Below are 19,883 nucleotides of genomic sequence, written 5' to 3'. Positions count from 1 at the left end.
GGCACCACTGTACTTGGGAGGTGATTACAATTCAGGTGTAGTGGTATGGAGTTACTCGTGTGTAAACTGTCCCCTTTTGGAGCTTGGCTGCCTGGGTTAAACCGTCCTGACTGCACAGCCCATCTCAGCGTGGCTGCCTCAGTCGCTCGCAGAATCTGTCTGTGGGCGTCTCTTAAACCGTTGCCAGCATAAGAGTTGTTTGACTCCCAATCGTCTCCGCCTCTCATTGCGCGGGAGTCTCCTGCGCAAGGAGGGCGTGGGCAGTGGAGGACCAGGGCTCTCCTCACTGACTTCCAAGGAAGAATCCAGGAGCCCTTCCACCTCTTCTCCCATTTGCTCTCCTGGATCCTTGGTGTTACGCTGATTTCCTTCCCCCTCCATCAAGCTGCGTCTCCCCCTAGTGCTTGTACCTTCCCCTGCAGAATCGGAGAGCCTCTCCTTCGCCTGTTGCTCTGATGTCAGTTCCCTGACACCAGGCAACTGTGTTCCCAATTTATATTTCAATTGCACTCTCATCTATAAGATAAGAATTGAAAACCCCAGAAGGGAGAGAGCGGGCCACTGCTTTGGATTCCGCCGCCTGTACACATCCAAGAATTACCGTATTTTTCGCTCTATAGGACACACCAGACCACAAGACGCACCTAGTTTTTGGAGGAGAAAAACAAGGGAAAAAATATTCTGAATCTCAGAAGCCAGAAGAGCAAGAGAGATCGCTGTGCATTGAAAGCAGAAATCCCTCTTGCTGTTCTGGCTTCTGGGATAGCTGCGCAGCCTGCATTCGCTCCATAAGACGCACACACATTTCCCCTTACTTTTTAGGAGGGGAAAAGTGAGTCTTATAGAGCAAAAAATACGGTATTTCATCAATTTTAAGATGCGTCGGTGTTGCGTCTTGCTTTCCTGGGGCCCGAGGTCGCGAGAGAGAGAACTGGAGCATTAAAACACGACGAAGTTGCTGCTGCGCTGGTGCCATGAGTCTTTCTGCCCCCCATTGCCCCCATAACCTTGACCTTCCTCTTCTCACAGGGCCCTTTTGTCCACATGGCCTCCATTCTGGCTTCAATGCTGGGCAAAGTCATGGTCAGATTTGCAGGTTCTGCTGAGGTAAGTGCCACTGAGCCGCCCCATCCCAAAGCAGACAAAAGGTGTTCCTGCGCTGATAATGCACACATGGAGCAACACAATACGGCGCGGGCGTCCAGTAGGGCCCCTTTTCCTGAGATTGTGACGATAGGTAGGAGGTTGCCAGGAGGGATAGCCCAGGAGGAATTGGTCGGGATTTGGCAGAGTGGAAAGGAACCCCAAGATTTGGAATAGGAAATAAGGAAAGGAAATAAGAAGGCCTGGAAACGATGCCTTATGAGGAACGGCTAAGGGAGCTGGGCATGTTTAGCCTGGAGAAGAGGAGGTTAAGGGGCGATATGATAGCCATGTTCAAATATATCAAAGGATGTCACATAGAGGAGGGAGAAAGGTTGTTTTCTGCTGCTCCAGAGAAGCGGACACGGAGCAATGGATCCAAACTACAAGAAAGAAGATTCCACCTAAACATTAGGAAGAACTTCCTGACAGTAAGAGCTGTTCGACAGTGGAATTTGCTGCCAAGGAGTGTGGTGGAGTCTCCTACTTTGGAGGTCTTTAAGCAGAGGCTTGACAACCATATGTCAGGAGTGCTCTGATGGTGTTTCCTGCTTGGCAGGGGGTTGGACTCGATGGCCCTTGTGGTCTCTTCCAACGCTATGATTCTATGAGATTCTATAGCATTGTACAGTTGGAAGGGACCTGTGGGTAATCTAGTCCAACCCCCGAAAATCCACGAATTTCAGCTAAAGCGTCCGGCAAAGATGGCCACCAAGTCTCTGCTTTATTTTATTTATTTATTTTTATTCAAAATTAAAACAAAACATATTATCCAGAAACATATCATCCTTATTCCCCCCCCCCATTTTCCCTCCCTCCCCCCCACCCTCCCACACAACCCTCCACCCCACCCCCGGCTTCCCTCTGTTCCAGTCTTTGATTCCTCTGAGAATGCTGTTTTCGGCATGTTGCATAGATCCTCAAACTATTTACTGGTAGCTGATTCTTATCAATAAAAAGTTTGTGAATGTTTTAAAATAAAAAAAAAAGTTTAATCACATCAGTTAACAAACATGGATACATATGCTATAATGTTATTGCTTCAGTTAAATAAGTTGTTTAAATTGTTATAAAGAAAATGATTATTTTTCTCTTTCCAATAAAGTACAGCAGAAACGTTGTCCAAATAGAAAGTTAACTTCACAATAATTTCATCGTTATCTGTCTATGTATTTCCAAACAGTATAACCAAATACTAAGTAAATTTTTGTATATAACTGTAAAAACTACTCTGAGAATTGACTATTCCTAAAATGAAACCTTCATCGGGTTGTAAATACTAAGATTATACCAGCCATAATTTTATAATAAAGTGCTTTAAAGTGATTTAAATTTGTTGTTAGCTGCCCTGAGCCCGGTTTTTGAACTGGGAAGGGCGGGGTATATAAATAAAAAACTATTATTATTATTATTATTATTATTATTATTATGAGTCTTTCTGTAGGAAAAAAGAGAGATTTAGATCAGGTCTTACTAACTAGTGATTTAAATCGTGATCTAAATCGTGGTTTGCACGGAACCTCACATCCTCCGTTGCTTCTCTGCAGAACCCGGGGCGCAAATATGAGCTGCTGGTGGCTGGGACGGCTGCAGGAGTCGCTTGCTGTTTCGTGGCTCCTGTGGGAGGTAACTAAGGGCATTACTCAATAAACACCCAAGACGTAACCGGCTGTACTTTTGAATAAATAAGGTATACTATTCACTGTATCAAATTGTAGATTTCAATGGAAGTCTCATAAAGTTCAACGAAGACCCAGTGGATCCGTTCGTTCTCCAATCAGTTCATGCATAAAGTCCATACCTGTATAAGTGTCTATTCCTAGACTCCATCAGTAGACTAGGCTCTAGGTAATGCAAATAAATACAATATCGTAATCTCACACATTTTTACAGCAAAATTAATATAAAAAACCATAAACAACTGTACTTACCATATGTAATATTACAGGATAGTAGATCTTATAGCATAGTAGTGATAGCAGTAAGCAGCGACTGTTACAAAGCAAGATTATATGGACGAGCACAATAAATAGACTTCCGCCGAAATCTACAGTTTGATGCAATGAATAGTATACCTTATTTATTCAAAAGTACAGCCAGTTACGTCTTGTATATTAATGGACTGGTTGCGTGGCAACATGGGCAAATGGCTTCAGATACCTATGAGGTCCATAAATTACCATATAGCATATGTTGTTATTGTTGTTTAGTCATGTCCGACTCTTCGCCTGCTCACCTGCTCCCTAAAATATCCCTGGTTTGCTCCTTTCTATATACAGCGGTACCTCGGGTTAAGTACTTAATTCGTTCCGGAGGTCCGTACTTCACCTGAAGCTGTTCTTAACCTGAAGCACCACTTTAGCTAATGGGGCCTCCTGCTGCTGCCGCACGATTTCTGTTCTCATCCTGAAGCAAAGTTCTTAACCTGAAGCACTATTTCTGGGTTAGCGGAGTGTCTAACCTGAAGCGCATGTAACCCGAGGTACCACTGTATAGGGTGCCTACATTCTGCATGGACTACTTGCGTGGCAACATGGGCAAATGGCATGAGATACCTATGAGGTCCATCAATTACCATATAGCATATGTTGTTATTGTTGTTGTTTAGTCATGTCCGACTCTTCGCCTGCTCCCTAAAATATCACTGGTTTGCTCCTTTCTATATACAGTGGTGCCTCGCAAGACGAAAAGAATCCGTTCTGTGATTCTCTTCGTCTAGCGGTTTTTTCGTCTTGCGAAGCAAGCCCATTGACGGATTAGCGCTATAGCGGCTTTTAGCGGCTTATCTGCTGATCGAATCAGCTGATAAGCGGCTTAGCGGCTTAGAAAAAGGGGGGGAGGAAAAAAACCCAGCAGGAACTCGCAAGACATTTTCGTCTTGCGAAGCAAGCCCATAGGAAATTCGTTTTGCGAAGCACCTCCAAAACGGAAAACTCTTTCGTCTAGCGAGTTTTCCGTCTTGCGAGGCATTCGTCTTGCGGGGCACCACTGTATAGGGTGCCAACATTCTGCATGGACTGGTTGTGCGGCAACATGGGCAAATGGCTTGAGATACCTATGAGGTCCATAAATGACCACATAGCATATATTCAGCCCAAAAAACAGTGACAAATTGTTGTTGACAAAAGACAGCTGGACATAGAAAGGGCCACCATTACCTTCAGTAGCTTAGGGTCTCATCAAACCTAAATCCGGCCTTGCGTCTCGTCCCCTTTTCACAATAGCTCTCTCTCCCCGCAGGAGTGCTGTTTGGGGTGGAGGCCACGGGCACCCACTTTGCCGTCCGCGATTACTGGCGGGGATTCTTCGCTGCGACCTGCGCGGCCCTCACTTTCCGCTTGCTAGCTGTGCTCAACAACACAAGAGGTAAATGCGGAAGACATGGCAGGAAGTGAAAAGGAGGGAGAGTCAATTGGGGGGGTGGGGACAGTTTCCCTGATGGGATAATGTGTCTTTAACAGCTGCATCATCATCACCATCACCATCATCATCATCATAATTTATTATTTATACCCCGTCCATCTGGCTGAGTCTCCCCAGCCACTTTGGGCGGCTCCCAATCAAGTGTTAAAAACAATACAGCATTAAATATTAAAAACCTCCCTAAACAGGGCTGCCTTCAGATGTCTTTTAAAGAGAAGATAGCTGCTTATTTCCTTCACATCTGAAGGGAGGGCGTTCCACAGGGCGGGCGCCACCACTGAGAAGGCCCTCTGCCTGGTTCCCTGTAACCTCACTTCTCGCAAGGAGGGAACCGCCAGAAGGCCCTCAGAGCTGGACCTCAGAGTCCGGGCAGAACGATGGGGGTGGAGACGCTCCTTCAGGTCTACTGGGCCTTTGAGGTCATTTAGGGCTTTCAAGGTCAGCACCAAAACTTTGAATTGTGCTCGGAAATGTACTGGGAGCCAGTGTAGGTCTTTCAGGACCAGTGTTATGTGGTCTCGGCGGCTGCTCCCAGTCACCAGTCTGGCTGCCGCATTCTGGATTAATTGCGATTTCCGGGTCACCGGAATTGCCAGTGTACTGGAAGAAGCAAAGATCACCTGTGTCAAAGTGATGGTTCTTCAACATCCACTTCATTGGACTGGTCATGTTGTGCGGATGCCTGATTGTCGTCTTCCAAAGCAACTCCTCTATTCCAAACTTAGAAATGGAAAGCGTAATGTTGGTGGTCAACAAAAGAGGTTTTAAGACTGTCTCAAGGCAAATCTTAAAAAATGTAGTATAAACGCCGACAATTGGGAAACACTGGCCTGCGAGCGCTGCAGTTGGAGAACAGCCTTTACCAAAGGTGTCACGGGCTTTGAAGACACTCGAACTCAGGACGCAAGGGAAAAGCGTGCTAAGAGGAAGGCACGCTGGGCAAATCCACACCGTGATCAGCTCCCACCCAGAAACCAATGTCCCCACTGTGGAAGGACATGTGGATCCAGAATTGGCCTCCACAGTCACTTACGGACTCGCTGTTAAGACCGTGTTCATGGAAGACAATCTTACTCGGCTACGAGTGATCGCCAAAAAGAAGATATAAAGAAACGTTGATGCATAGACATGCATGAAGCAATCCAGAAGCTAGGATACGAGGAGGTGCCAAAGGAGTTGCCTTGAGATTCCGTATGGGAAAAACGCAGAATAATAATAATAATAATAATAATAATAATAATAATAATAGCCACTGAGGCTTCCTGCAAAGATTCGCAGAGCTTGCTGCCTCCCCATGTAGGATGCCAGTGAATGCGCCATTCCCGGCTTAATCCCAAAAGTGTTTTCATTGGTCTCTGCCATGAGAGCACAGGCAGTTGAGGGAGCCACCACTCTGGAGCCACCACCGATAAGGCCCCGCTTTTGGTCGGAGCTGTTTGGCTCTTGCCTCTTGAATTTCCTCACCTGTCTACAACTGAGTTAGAGGTGCTGGCAGGGGCTGTTGGGTGGGAAACCAAGGCCCATTTTAACCACTGGCTGTTCACCCTCTTCTCCCCCCAACCCAATACCCTCCAGAAACCGTGGCCATTCTGTTCCAGACCAGTTGGCGCGTCGAGTTCCCCTACGACCTCCCGGAACTTCTCTCCTATGCCATCTTGGGGTGAGTACCGGAATATCGAGAATGTACATAGTAAAAGTATAACGATATTAAATGGCGTTTATGGTGTGTTTCTGTTGTGTATGGTGTGTACTGTGTGTATTGTCTAAGGTAAATTGTTGCATAACAAAGGTTATATTTAAAAAAAGGAAATTGAGTGGACGTCGCTAGGTTTTGCCTCTGCTTCCTCCCCGGACACCTGGGTCCCTTGTTGTCAGGGAACTGACATCGGAGCGAGAGGCGAAGGGGAGGCTCCCAGATGATGCTGGCGAAGGACCCAGCAGCAGGGGGAGAAACAGCTCAGTAGAGGGGGAAGCCAATCAGCGCAACACCAGGGATAAAGGGGGGCAGACGGGGGAATTGGAGAGAGGGCTCCAGGACTCTTCACTGGAAATCAGTGAGGAGAGCCCAGGTCCTCCGCTACCCATGCCTTCCCTGCGCAGAAGACTCCCGCGCAGTGAGAGGAGGAGGAGACTGGGTGTCAAACAACTTTTATGCTGGAAGAGGTTCAAGAAACGCCCACTGACGGATTCTGCCAGTGACTGAGGCAGCCACGATGAGAAGGGGCTGTGCAGTCAGAAAGGTTTAACAAGGGAAATTAACTGAGAAAGGCACCAGTTTACGCACGAGTAACTCATACCTATTACACTTGTGTTTCTGTTTTCCTCCCCCAGAGTCCTCTGTGGCGGCATCGCCTGCCTCTTCCTCTTCTGCCACCGGAACCTTCTCGACCTTCTCCAGAACCGGCTGAGAATCAAACGTTTTATGGCGAACAAGTAAGGCTCTCCCCACACCCTCGCCCCGAATCCTTGTTTGCTGTTTGGGGCGGAGAGGGGCGGGTGGGCTAAGTCAGAGAAGAGGAAAGCCTTGCGCTGCGCAGAACGGTTCGGAGCTCCAGGAGTGGGGAGAAAACCTCATTTCTCCCCAACACAGAGATATAAGACATAGGAAAAGGGCTCCCCCAGTATTACACTTTTCGGCAACCTTCGGTGGAGTTTTGTGGGGTCAGAAGAAGCACGGCTGAGGAAGTGGGTGTTCGTTTCCAAGGTTGTTCCGAAGGATCAACACTGTACCCATGTACAGAAACTGGGTTTGCACTGAGATTGTACTGACACGCTGCCCAGTGGTGTTCACAGAAAGGGGGAGGACTCCTGCTTGGAGTCACAGGACTCTGTTTACATTCCAGAGACCTTCCAGGCTGTTGGAAATCTCACAGGAGACGAGAGACGGATGTGACGTTACTGGTTTCCTGTTCCATTGTTCCTTTGTTGTTCAGTTGCTCTCTGCTTTCATAGAGAGAGGATGTATTTCTGAGAGCCAGTGTGGTGTAGTGGTTAAGAGCGGTAGTCCCATAATCTGGGGAACCGGGTTCGCGTCTCCGCTCCTCCACCTGCAGCTGCTGGGTGACCTTGGGCCAGTCACACTTCTCTGAAGTCTCTCAGCCCCACTCACCTCACAGAGTGTTTGTTGTGGGGGAGGAAGGGAAAGGAGAATGTGAGCCGCTTTGAGACTCCTTAAAGGGAGTGAAAGGCGGGATATCAAATCCAAACTCCTCTTCTTCTTCTTCTATTTTTCTTTGTTGTCTGCGTAGGAGATAATAAAACTCTTTAGCCATGTAGCTCATACTACAATGGTACCTCGGGTTACATACACTTCGGGTTACATATGCTTCAGGTTACAGACTCCGCTAGCCCAGAAATAGTGCTTCAGGTTAAGAACTTTGCTTCAGGATGAGAACAGAAATCGTGCTCTGGCGGCGTGGCAACAGCAGGAGGCCCCATTAGCTAAAGTGGTGCTTCAGGTTAAGAACGGTTTCAGCTTAAGTACAGACCTCCGGAACAAATTAAGTACTTAACCCGAGGTACCACTGTGTCTTATCCTTCTGCATGCTGCTGGAAACTCTGTTGGATGGGGGAACGTGGCTTGGAGCCTCAGCAAAGGCTCAGGTCGTTAATTATTCGTCGGGAGGGTGATTCCGAAAGATCAACTTTATCAGCTTGGCCGAGCGGAGATCCAGACAGTGGGGTCAGGGAAACTGGAGTAATATACAGTTAAATGTTCTGGAAAGGGGTCCGTTTGGATGGTATCTGTGGGTCCCTTCCAGGCCTGTGGTTCTGTATGCAGCGAGCTTCAGCATCTAGTAGAAGAAGCTGCTAAACCGATCAAACCAGGTTTTCTTTCTGCAAGATACAGTCGTACCTCGGATTACAGAAGCTTCAGCTTGCGTTTTTTTGGGGTTACGGACGCCGCGAAACCCGGAAGTACTCCGGAATGGATTATTTCCAGGTTTTGGCGGTTGCATAACCACCGAATCGCAACCAGCACATGCGCAGACGCGGCGCTGCGGGCTGCAAACACCGCGGGTTGCGAATGTGCCTCCCGCAGAGATCACGTTCGCAACCCGAGCGTCCATTGTACTTAAGGTAAAGGTAAAGGGACCCCTGACCATTAGGTCCAGTCGTGGCCGACTCTGGGGTTGTGGCGCTCATCTCGCTTTATTGGCCGAGGGAGCCGGCGTACAGCTTCCGGGTCATGTGGCCAGCAGGACTAAGCCGCTTCTGGCGAACCAGAGCAGCACACGGAAACGCCGTTTACCTTCCCGCCAGAGTGGTACCTATTTATCTACTTGCACTTTTGACGTGCTTTCGAACTGCTAGGTGGGCAGGAGCAGGGACCGAGCAACGGGAGCTCACCCCATCGCGGGGATTCGAACCACCAACCTTCTGATCGGCAAGTCCTAGGCTCGGTGGTTTAGACCACAGCGCCACCAAATATCTTAAAGACCTTCATTCCAAAGAAACGGAACTCTGAGTCTGTATTGAGACCCCTGGAGTCTCTCACCACTCAGAGATGGGGAGAGGGGAGTTCCCACTAGGGATCACAGCCATCTGCATATATATATATTTCCTGGGGGGGGCAGCATAAAACACTGAAAGGGGGAGCAGGCAGAATTTGGATGCTGGGAAATTCAGGGCTGGTAAAAGAAAGTCCTTCGAGCAGCACGTGGTTAGACTGCGGAACTCCCTGCCACAGGAGACAGTGAATACCAGTTGTTGGAAACCACAGTGGCTCTTGTGTTCGACTCCTGCTTGCGGGGTTTCCCAAACCCAGCCACTGTTGGGCCACTGTGAGAACAGGATGCTGGACTTATAGTTTAATTAAAAAAACAACAACAATAAGAACAGTGCGCCTGCTAATAGATTCCTGCATTGCAATGGGGTCAGACTAGATGAGTCTTGTGGTTCCTTCTAGGTGTACATTTCCCCTCATATCCCATGCTCTACAAATTCTAGATATTTAAAACGAAAGCAGAGAATCTGGAGATAATGGGTTATTTGGGGGGTGCCTCCTTCACCCTTTTAATGTCTGGTGTTTTATTATATTTTTAATATTTTGTTGGAAGCTGCCCAGAGTGGCTGGGGAAACCCAACCAGATGAGTGGAGTATTATTATTATTATTATTATTATTATTATTATTATTATTATTATTATTATTATTCCTCTGTGGACCCCCTTGCCCCCCCAAAGACAACATCTAAACAAAACCAACCCACATAGTGTCTCTTCTCTCTGCAGCAAAATTTTGTACGCTGGGTTCGTCTCCCTGCTGCTATCGAGTATCACATTCCCCCATGGTTCGGGGCAGTATATTGGCTCAAAAGTAAGTGTGCAAACTCTTGGGACAGAGGGATTGTACCCTCTCCTCTGTGCTCAGCTGTCCGGTTTTATTTTATTATTTTTATTAGAGTTATCTAAGAATTATAATAAAAGGAACTCAAAGCAGTTCGGAAGATCGAAATGCAAGATTAAAAGCACAATGTTGTTGTTGTTTAGTCGTTTAGTGGCGTCCGCCTCTTCGTGACCCCCTGGACCAGAGCACGCCAGGCCCTCCTGTCTTCCACTGCCTCCCGCAGTTTGGTCAGACTCATGCTGGTCCCTTCGAGAACACTGTCCCACCATCTCGTCCTCCGTCGTCCCCTTCTCCTTGCGCCCTCCATCTTTCCCAACACCAGGGTCTTTTCCAGGGAGTCTTCTCTTCTCAGGAGGTGGCCAAAGTCTTGGAGCCTCAGCTTCAGGATCTGTCCTTCCAGTGAGCACTCAGGGCTGATTTCCTTCAGAATGGAGAGGTTTGATCTTCTTGTAGTCCATGGGACTCTCAAGAGTCTCCTCCAGCACCATAATTCAAAAGCATCCATTCTTCCGCGATCAGCCTTCTTTATGGTCCAGCTCTCACTTCCATACATCACCATGGAAAACCATGGCTTTCACTATACGGACCTTTGTTGGCAAGGTGATGTCTCTGCTTTTTAAGATGCTGTCTAGGTTTGTCATTGCTTTTCTCCCAAGGAGCAGGCGTCTTTTAATTTCGTGACTGCTGTCACCATCCTCGGTGATCATGGAGCCCCAGAAAGTAAAATCTCTCACTGCCTCCATTTCTTCCCCTTCTATTTGCCAGGAGGTGATGGGACCAGTGGCCATGATCTTCGGTTTTTTTTTATGTTGAGCTTCAGATCATATTTTGCGCTCTCCTCTTTCACCCTCATTAAAAGGTTCTTTAATTAAAAGCACAATAGTAATAACCAATTGAGGGTTGGGGGACTAGATTAGTGTTTGCGGTTCCAATTCTCAGCGCCTTTTGGATGAGGCCGTTCCAGCCATCCTTGGAACTCCCTGCCTATTGACACAAGGGAAGAGCCGCAACTGTGCTCTTTTCGGTGCCTGCTAACAACACATTGAAAGGGTTTTTCAATCATTGGAGGCTTTTTATGCAGGCGTTGGTCAGGGATTCTTCAGCTGCGACTCCTTCATTGCAGGGGGTCAGTCTGGATGACCCTTGGGAAACCCTCTGCACCGAGTTTTCTGCTCTTCTGCCTTGGTGAAGATTTGACGTCAAATCAAAGTTTTTGATTTGAGTTTCTACTGAAATGAGGCTGCATTTTAATGTTGTATTTTAATCTTGTTTTTAAGTCGTATTTTAATCAATTGTTTTATAGCTGGTGTTAGCCACCCTGAGCCTGGTCTTGGCTGGGGAGGGCGGGGTATAAATAAAATTATTATTCAGCTGCAAGAATTCTCATTGCAAAGTATTGGAAGACACAAGATCTACCCACTTTGGAAGAATGGCAGATGAAGGTGATAGACTATATGGAATTGGCAGAAATGACTGGCAGAATCCGAGACCAGGGAGAAGAGTCGGTGGAAGAAGATTGGAAGAAATTTAAAGATTATTTACAGAAATATTGTAAAATTAATGAATGTTAGAATAATGTTGGATAGAAATTAAGTGGTTTCTAGCTGTAATGCTTTAAGAGAATATGAAAAAAAGGCTTATAAATGGGTAAAAGCTTAATGGTAAGGATTTGCTGAACTAATAAATTTAAGTGGAATACAAAGAAGGGAGATATGAGGAGGTCCGGGGAAATAAGCTTAAGGAAAATAAGAAACGGAAAATTAATGTGTTTTTAACTGTTTTTATTTTGTATTTTTCTTTTTCTTTTTCCATTTTTATTGTAATATGTTAAAAAAATCTTAATAAATATCTTATAAAAATAAAATAAAATAATAATAATAATAATAATAATAATAATTATTATTATTATTATTATTATTATTATTATTATTATTAATTTTTCTTTTCTCAAGCTCTCCATGAAGCAACTTCTGGAGACCTTCTTCAACAACCTGACCTGGGGCCTGGAGGAGTCTCCCCTGGGCAGCAACAGCACCCGCCCGCCCCCCAACCAGACCCACGATTTCAGCTGGCTCCAGTGGACCCACCCAGCTCTCTCCTCCCTAGAGATGGTCTCCTTCTTTCTCATTGCTAAGGTGGGGGTCTTGCCTGGGGGTGGCAGGAGGGGGTGGACTGTGGGGGTGGGGAGCTGGCCCCCTTGGCAGAATCCCCTTTGCACATGCAATTCTGGAAGGGGGTTTTCGCCTACGAACACTAAAGCCGTGGGGAATGTGTGCGTGCCAGTGTTAAATTATTGTTACAGCGTCGTGAGGGGTCAGTTTGGATGATATCCAGGTGTCCCTTATAGCCCTGTGAGTCTGTATTAAGGACCAGTGGCAGGTTTCAGGCCGTGTGGGCAGTTCTTACGCATAGGGCACCAAGCTGGGGTAAATAATAATAATAATAATAATAATAATAATAATACCTATATTTATATGGGTACCTACTGAGATGATAGGGACACGGGTGGCGCTGTGGGTTAAACCACAGAGCCTAGGGCTTGCCGATCAGAAGGTCAGCGGTTCGAATCCTGGCGACGGGGTGAGCTCCCGTTGCTCGGTCCCTGCTCCTGCCCACCTAGAAGTTTGAAAGCACGTCAAAGTGCAAGTAGATAAATAGGTACCACTCTGGCGGGAAGGTAAACGGCATTTCCGTGCGCTGCTCTGGTTCGCCAGAAGCGGCTTAGTCCTGCTGGCCACATGACCCGGAAGCTCCCTCGGCCCCTAAAGCGAGATGAGCGCTGCAACCCCAGAGTCGGCCACGACTGGACCTAACGGTCAGGGGTTCCTTTACCTTTACCTTACTGAGAAGATCCATACAAAAGCAACCATACCAAAAGGAATTATTGCGAATGTAAAAAAATATTGGGGGGGGGGGAGCCAATTTTTGTGCTAACTCAGGGCGACATATTACCAAAGTCCACCTCTGCAAGGATGCTTAATATAAGGTTACCAGACGTCCCCGTTTCCCGGGGACAGTCCCCAGATTTACAAATCAGTCCCCATACAAAACCCATTGAAGTTGAAAAGTGTCCCCGGATTCATTGGGGGGGGGGGAAATCTGGTAACCTTAATATGTAGGACAGGGTGGTCCATTCCATGGCCTGCGTGCGGCCCACCAGAACCCTTTCGGTGGCCCTCGGCAATGTTCAAGAAAAAAAACTTAAAGTCTTAACAAATTACCTTTTGTGTCACGCGTGGTTAATGAAAGAGCACGCATTTGTCCGTGCGTTAAATTTGTTTAATAATTAAATCGATTGCATGTCAAGTCGTATATACCGTATTTTTCGCTCTATAAGACGCACCAGACCACAAGACACACGTAATTTTTGGAGGATGAAAACAAGAAAAAAAATATTCTGAATCTCAGAAGCCAGAACAGCAAGAGGGATCACGGTGTGCAGTGAAAGCAGCAATCCCTCTTGCTGTTCTGGCTTCTGAGATAGCTGCGCAGCCTGCCTTCGCTCCATAAGACGCACACACATTTCCCCTTACTTTTTAGGAGGGAAAAAGTGAGTCTTATAGAGCAAAAAATACGGTATTTCGTTAAATCTATTAATTGTGTGTTCAGGTGTATATATTAAATAAAACCCGTCAATTGTGTGTATTGCACAGTATGAAGAACACAGCAAACACTTTAATTTCCGATATGGAAATTTAACTCGGGGTGTGGCCCGGGGTTCTGTGTTCAAGGATTCCCGCGCTCCGCTCAGTACAAAACATAGCTATCAACTTTCCCCTTTTCTTTCGAGGAATCCTATTCGGAATAATGCAATTTCCCTTAAAAAAAGGGAAACGTTGACAGCTATGGTGCAAAACGTTGTGCCACCCTGAGCTAGTGGAAGAGGCCGCCGAACCGCTCAGACCAAGATAACAAACGGCCTTAGCTGGCCCGTTTTGTACTGCCATTTACATGTCGAAAGAGGTGGCTCTGTTGCCATGGAGACAAATGGGTGAGTCTTTTCCTAACCCACCTGGCTGAAGGCCACATCGTGATGCAGAGCTTTGCGGCTGATGATGGACACAATCCCAGGTGTGCCTTCCTTCCTGATGCAGCAACTCAGACCTCACTCTTCCTCCTTGACCAGCTCCCTCCTTCCTTGCCCAAACATCACTCCGATGACCCTCTCACTGCTGCCCCCTCTTCCTCAACAGTTCTTCATGGTGCTTTTGGCTACGACCATGATCATCCCGGCAGGATTTTTCCTCCCTGTCTTCGTTTATGGTAAGAACCTCAGCCACCGCCCCTTGCCGCAGAGGCGTACGAAGGTCAGGTGGTACCCGGTGAAAAAAAATTCTTGTCAACCCCCCCCCCCACATTGATATATATATATATTGCCTGCAAAAATTGTTATAGTTTAGTTGTTTAGTCGTGTCCGCCTCTTCGTGACCCCCTGGACCAGAGCACGCCAGGCCCTCCTGTCTTCCACTGCCTCCTGCAGTTTGGTCAAACTCATGCTGGTCGCTTCGAGAACACTGTCCCACCATCTTGTCCTCCATCGTCCCCTTCTCCTTGCGCCCTCCATCTTTCCCAACATCAGGGTCTTTCCCAGGGAGTCTTCTCTTCTCCTGAGGTGGCCAAAGTCTTGGAGTCTCAGCTCCAGGATCTGTCCTTCCAGTGAGCACTCAGGGCTGATTTCCTTCAGAATGGAGAGGTTGGATCTTCTTGCAGTCCATGGGACTCTCAAGAGTCTCCACCAGCACCAGAATTCAAAAGCATCCATTCTTCGCCGATCAGCCTTCTTTGTGGTCCAGCTCTCACTTCCATACATCACTAAAATAGTTTTATGTTATTTCATATTTTCTTAGAAAGGAATGTGGATTATGGGCCTCTGATAACAAGGAGGCAACTGTGGACAAGATACTTAAATCTACAGGATGGATTGCGTTTCGGCTTCACTGAATTGAAATTTCAGCCTTCACGACATATGAAAACGGCCAAGTACAGTGGATGCGTGGGTTGCAATTCAGTGCCTCTGCACATGCGCAAAGCGTGATTTGGTGTTTCAGCGCATGCGCGACCGCCGAAAGCCGGAAGTAACCTGTTCCAGTACTTCCAGGTTTTGGCGGTCCATAACTTGAAAAAACACAACCTGAAGCGTCTGTAACCCGAGGTATGACTTTAAACAGTTATTTTTGTGGAGGAGGGTCAAGATATTAACTGATATGTATGAAATTTCTGATGTAGCTATACAGTCATACCTCAGGTTAAAGTCGTTTTAGGTTCAGCATTTTCAGGTTTCCTTCTGCGACGACCCGGAAGTAACGGAACGGGTTACTTCCGGGTTGCGCCTCTCGCGCATGCGCAGACACTCAAAATGATGTCGCGCGCATGTGCAGAAGCGACGAATTGCGACCCATGCACACGCAGAGGCACAGACATGGGTTGCGTTCTGTTCAGGATGCGAATGGGGCTCCAGAACGGATCCTGTTCACATCCAGAGGTACCACTGTATAATCCCTAGTGTCGTAAGATAAGATCTTTGGAGCAGGCAATTTTTTAAAAAAAGTTTTTTATGAACCACCCTAGTAGGGCAGTAATTGTTCCTTTTTGACACCCCCCCCCCTCCATGATGGAAACCAGGGCGGCCCACCCTCCTTCCTACGCCCCTGCCTCCCCGATCCCTTACCAGGGAACCCAGGTGTCCGGGCTCGAGAGCTGGGACCCCTTTGGCCCAATGGCCTCCGCTATGTTCCAGCAGTGATCCTGTCCGCCTCTTCTGCCAACAGGAGCCGCCCTCGGCCGACTGTACGGCGAAGTCATGGCCAAGATTTTCCCGGACGGCATCGTCTCCGAAGGGATCCACATGCGGATCGTGCCCGCTGGCTACGCCCTGGCAGGTGAGGCTCCACCTGCTCACCCACCGGCCCGTTCTGTCCTCTGCCGAGCTAGTGGCGGGCAGTTCCGCCGGCCGCGTGCTAAGAAATGTCTCCCCCTTGCAGGCGCGGCGGCGTACTCCGGGGCCGTGACCCAGACCCTCTCGACTGCCCTGCTGACCTTTGAGCTGACCGGCCAGATGTCCCACATCCTGCCGGTCTTGGTGGCTGTGCTTAGTGCCAACGCCATCAGCCAGCGCTCGCAGCCTTCCTTCTTCGATGGCATCATCAGCGTCAAGAAGCTGCCTTTCCTGCCCAAGCTGGCTGTGGGCAAGAGTGGGTAAGGACATAAATAGAACATGCTGGATCAGACCAGCATTTTAGTCCATGTGAGAGTCTGGAGGCGGTTGGAGGATGGATGGTGGCTAACAGATTGAGGTTGAATCCTCACAAGACAGAAGTACTGTTTTGGGGGGACAGGAGGCGGGCGGGTGTGGAGGATTCCCTGGTCCTGAATGGGGCAACTGTGCCCCTGAAGGTGCGCAGCCTGGGAGTCATTCTGGACTCACTGCTGTCCATGGAGGCACAGGTCACTTCTGTGTCCAGGGCAGCTGTTTTCCAGCTCCATCTGGTGCGCAGGATGAGATCCTCCCTGCCCGCAGACTGTCTTGCCAGAGTGGTGCATGCTCTGGTTATCTCCCGCTTGGACTACTGCAATGCGCTCTACGTGGGGCTACCTTTGAAGGTGACCCGGAAACTACAACTAATCCAGAATGCGGCAGCCAGACTGGGACTGGGAGTGGCCGCTGAGACCACATAACACCGGTCCTCAAAGACCTACATTGGCTCCCAGTACGTTTCTGAGCACAATTCAAAGCGTTGGTGCTGAACTTTAAAGCCCTAAACAGCCTCAAAGGTCCAATATACCTGAAGGAGCGTCTCTAAGGTCCAGTAGACCTGAAGGAGCGTCTCCACCCCCATCATTCAGCCCGGACACTGAGGTCCAGCTCCGAGGGCCTTCTGGCGGTTCCCTCACTGCAAAAAGTGAGGTTACAGGGAACCAGGCACAGGGCCTTCTCGGTGGTGGCACCCACCCTGTGGAACTCCCTCCCATTAGATGCGAAGGAAATAAGCAGCTACAGTGGTACCCCGCAAGACGAATGCCTCGCGAGACGAAAAACTCGCAAAACGAAAGGTTTTTTCGTTTTCGAGTTGCCTTGCAAGACGAATTTCCCTATGGGCTTGCTTCGCAAAACGAAGCTTGCCCCGGGGACAGCGGGTCTTCTCTTTTGAAGCAAGGGGCTGCGGGGAGATCGCTTCTCCCCACCGCCCCTTGCTTCAAAAGAGGTCCGGGGGCAGCGCGAAGCTAAGCGCTTCTTCCCCGCTGCCCCCCCCCACGTCTTTTGCAGCAAGGGGCTGCAGGGAGATCGCTATCTCCCCGCAGCCCCTTGCTTCAAAAGAGGTCCGGGGGCAGCGCGAAGCTAAGCGCTTCTTCCCCGCTGCCCCCCGACGTCTTTTGCAGCAAGGGGCTGTGGGGAGATCGCTTCTCCCGGTGCTCCGAAGCCGGGCGGGGGGCAGGGGACACCTCCCGCCGCTGCAGGGACACCTTTTGAAGGCAGGCGGGGGGGAGCAAAGACTTTCGCCCCCTGCCCGCCTTCAGAAGAGGTCCAGGACCTCTTCTGAAGGCTGGCGGGGGGCAAAAGTCTTTGTCCCCCCTGCCTGCCTTCCCAGGGGCTTTTAAATCGCCCCGGACAGCGGAGAAGTCCTCCGCTGCCTGGGGCGATTTTAAAATGCCGCCCGCCAGCATTTTAAGATCGCCCGGACAGCGAAGAAGTCCTCCGCTGTCCAGGGTTTTTTTAAAATGCTGGGGGTGGGAAGAAAAGCCCTTGTCCCCCCCCCCCCATCCTTCAGAAGAGGTCCGGGGACAGTCTGTCTGAAGGCGGTTTCCCTAGGAACGCATTAATTGATTTTCAATGCATTCCTATGGGAAACCGTGCATCGCAAGACGAAAAAACCGCAAGACGAAGAGAATTGCGGAACGAATTAATTTCGTCTTGCGAGGCACCACTGTATCTTATCTTTAAGAGACATCTGAAGGCAGCCCTCTTTAGGGAAGTTTATAATATTTAATGCTGTGTTATTTTTTAACACTCGATTGGGAGCCGCCCAGAGTGGCTGGGGAAACTCAGCCAGATGGGCGGGGCATAAATAATATATTATTATTATTATTATTATTATTATTATTATTATTATTATTATTATTATTATTATTATTATTCTCCCAGTGGCCAAAACCAGATGCCCATTATGGGAAGCCCGTGACCAGGATTCGAACTCCCGCAGCCTTCTCCCTTCCTGCAGTTTTCAGCAACAGGCATTCGGAATCATGGCTGCCTTATTTGCGGCCAGTAGCCATTGCTAGCTTTGTCACAGAATCCTAGAGTTGAAAGGGACCCCTAAAGTAATCTAGTCCAACCCCCTGCAATGTGGGAATATTTTGCCCACCGTGAAACTCGAACCCACAACCTTGAGATTCTCGTGCTCAACTGCAGTGTTTCTCAAATTTTTTTATTTTGTTCTGAGCCGCACTTTCAGAATAAAAATTTGCTTGCTCCTGGACTATGTGGAATTGGACAAATTAACTGGAAGGATTCGAAACCCACGGGATCAGAGATTCTTAGGAGACTTGAGTAAATATATGAACTATTTGAAAAGTAATAGTAATGAGCAGATTACGCTAGTAGGACTGCAAGAAGTTTTGTAAGGAGAACGATATTAAATATCGCAAGAAAGACTGTGAGAGAATTATTAGTTGGCGATAATTAAGAGTAACAGATATATTAAGAAATGCAGAATAAGTGATAAAAGATGGAAAATCATCAGAGGTGTTGACGGAAGTCAAAAGCAATGTATAAGATAAGAAGGTATGTTATGTGATTGTTGGAAATGATATGTTTTTTAAAAAAACTATATATATATCTCCAGTGTATAAGACGACCCCCGACTTTTTAGAGGATTTTCCAGGGTTAAAAAGTCATCTTATATGCCAGAATCTACAGTATATAAAAAGAGGCAAAACTAAAAAAGAAAATTTGCTTGCGCCACACCAAATATATATATTTTTGGATAAGAAGTGCATTGGAAAACAAAAAGACTCAGCTCCAATAAGTGCTTGATTTATAACGTAGTAGAACATGGTCGTGCTTTATAATACAATCCTGGGACTATCCCTAAAGTATTAAGTATTGCAGTTGCATAAGAACACCTTGTCCTGGAATCTTCCAGCCAAACCCTTTGAGAACCACTGGCCTGTTGATTGAGCCATCCCAGCTGTCCTCTGTGAATTTGTCCAATCCTCCAGCCGTCCAGCTTGGTGGCTGTGGCAGCCTCCTGCAGCAGGGAGTTCCACCGTTTAAACTATGAGCCGCTTTTTAAACTTTTCATTAAATGAAATAAACCAAAAATAAAGAGCTGAAAGAAATACCGTTATGGCAGGCTGAAATCAGATTGAACGTGACCTCTGAGCCTGTCGTTCCGAAACATCGCAAACAAAACACCCATTTTTCGGGGTAGAAAGTAGGCACGGACAGGGCCTGCTGACTCCAGTGGCGGAGAGTTCCGCAGGGCACTAAAGGCTCGGAGCTTCGGAACCAGACCCACATAGAGCGCATTGCAGTAGTCCAACTTTGAGGAGCCTTGGAGAAGCAGAATGTGGATGGAGGGAGATTTTCCTTCACCCCCGAACCCTCCAACCCACCTTTCCACTCCCTCCTTTTCTCCCCCAGAGGCCACGACATCTACGCCGAAGACTTTATGGTGACCGATCTCAAATACCTGTCCCAGGAGAGTAAATACAAAGACCTGCGCAAGCTGCTCAGGATCTCTACCCTCAAGCAGTTCCCCTTAGTGGACTCTCAAGGTAAACCGTCTCTCGTTCTTCAGTGTCAGCTTTCCTTCAGCAACAATCTGCGGAACTCCCCGCCACTTGACTCTTCGCTCGTACGCTTTCCGGCTCCAGCGAAAAACATTTTTTATTTAGACAAGTGTTTTGATTTGTTTTAGTTTCTTTTCTGATTTTTTAATTTTTCAAGTATTTTGCATTTGTGCTTTTTTT

At 47.8% G+C, this 19,883-nt stretch overlaps 1 protein-coding gene across 2 annotated transcripts in view; it reads left to right on the top strand.

The window, feature by feature from the left end:
* LOC310692080 (chloride channel protein ClC-Kb-like) overlaps positions 1-19,883 on the top strand; it is a 41,484-nt gene that overhangs the window by 8,012 nt on the left and 13,589 nt on the right. The window contains exons 5-15 of one of the 2 annotated variants that reach the window (XM_083472587.1): positions 1,030-1,107; positions 2,691-2,769; positions 4,384-4,509; positions 6,142-6,226; positions 6,898-6,999; positions 9,800-9,884; positions 11,867-12,049; positions 14,108-14,177; positions 15,683-15,793; positions 15,896-16,109; positions 19,555-19,688. In XM_083472587.1, coding sequence (XP_083328713.1) covers positions 1,030-1,107; positions 2,691-2,769; positions 4,384-4,509; positions 6,142-6,226; positions 6,898-6,999; positions 9,800-9,884; positions 11,867-12,049; positions 14,108-14,177; positions 15,683-15,793; positions 15,896-16,109; positions 19,555-19,688 — 1,267 coding nt within the window. The remainder of the gene's footprint in view (positions 1-1,029; positions 1,108-2,690; positions 2,770-4,383; positions 4,510-6,141; positions 6,227-6,897; positions 7,000-9,799; positions 9,885-11,866; positions 12,050-14,107; positions 14,178-15,682; positions 15,794-15,895; positions 16,110-19,554; positions 19,689-19,883) is intronic. The other variant, XM_083472588.1, reaches the window with a different exon arrangement.

The sequence above is a fragment of the Podarcis liolepis genome, assembly GCF_965112155.1.
Source record: "Podarcis liolepis genome assembly, chromosome: 13".
Lineage (NCBI taxonomy): Eukaryota > Metazoa > Chordata > Lepidosauria > Squamata > Lacertidae > Podarcis > Podarcis liolepis.
This window is presented reverse-complemented; position numbering and strand designations above follow the sequence as displayed.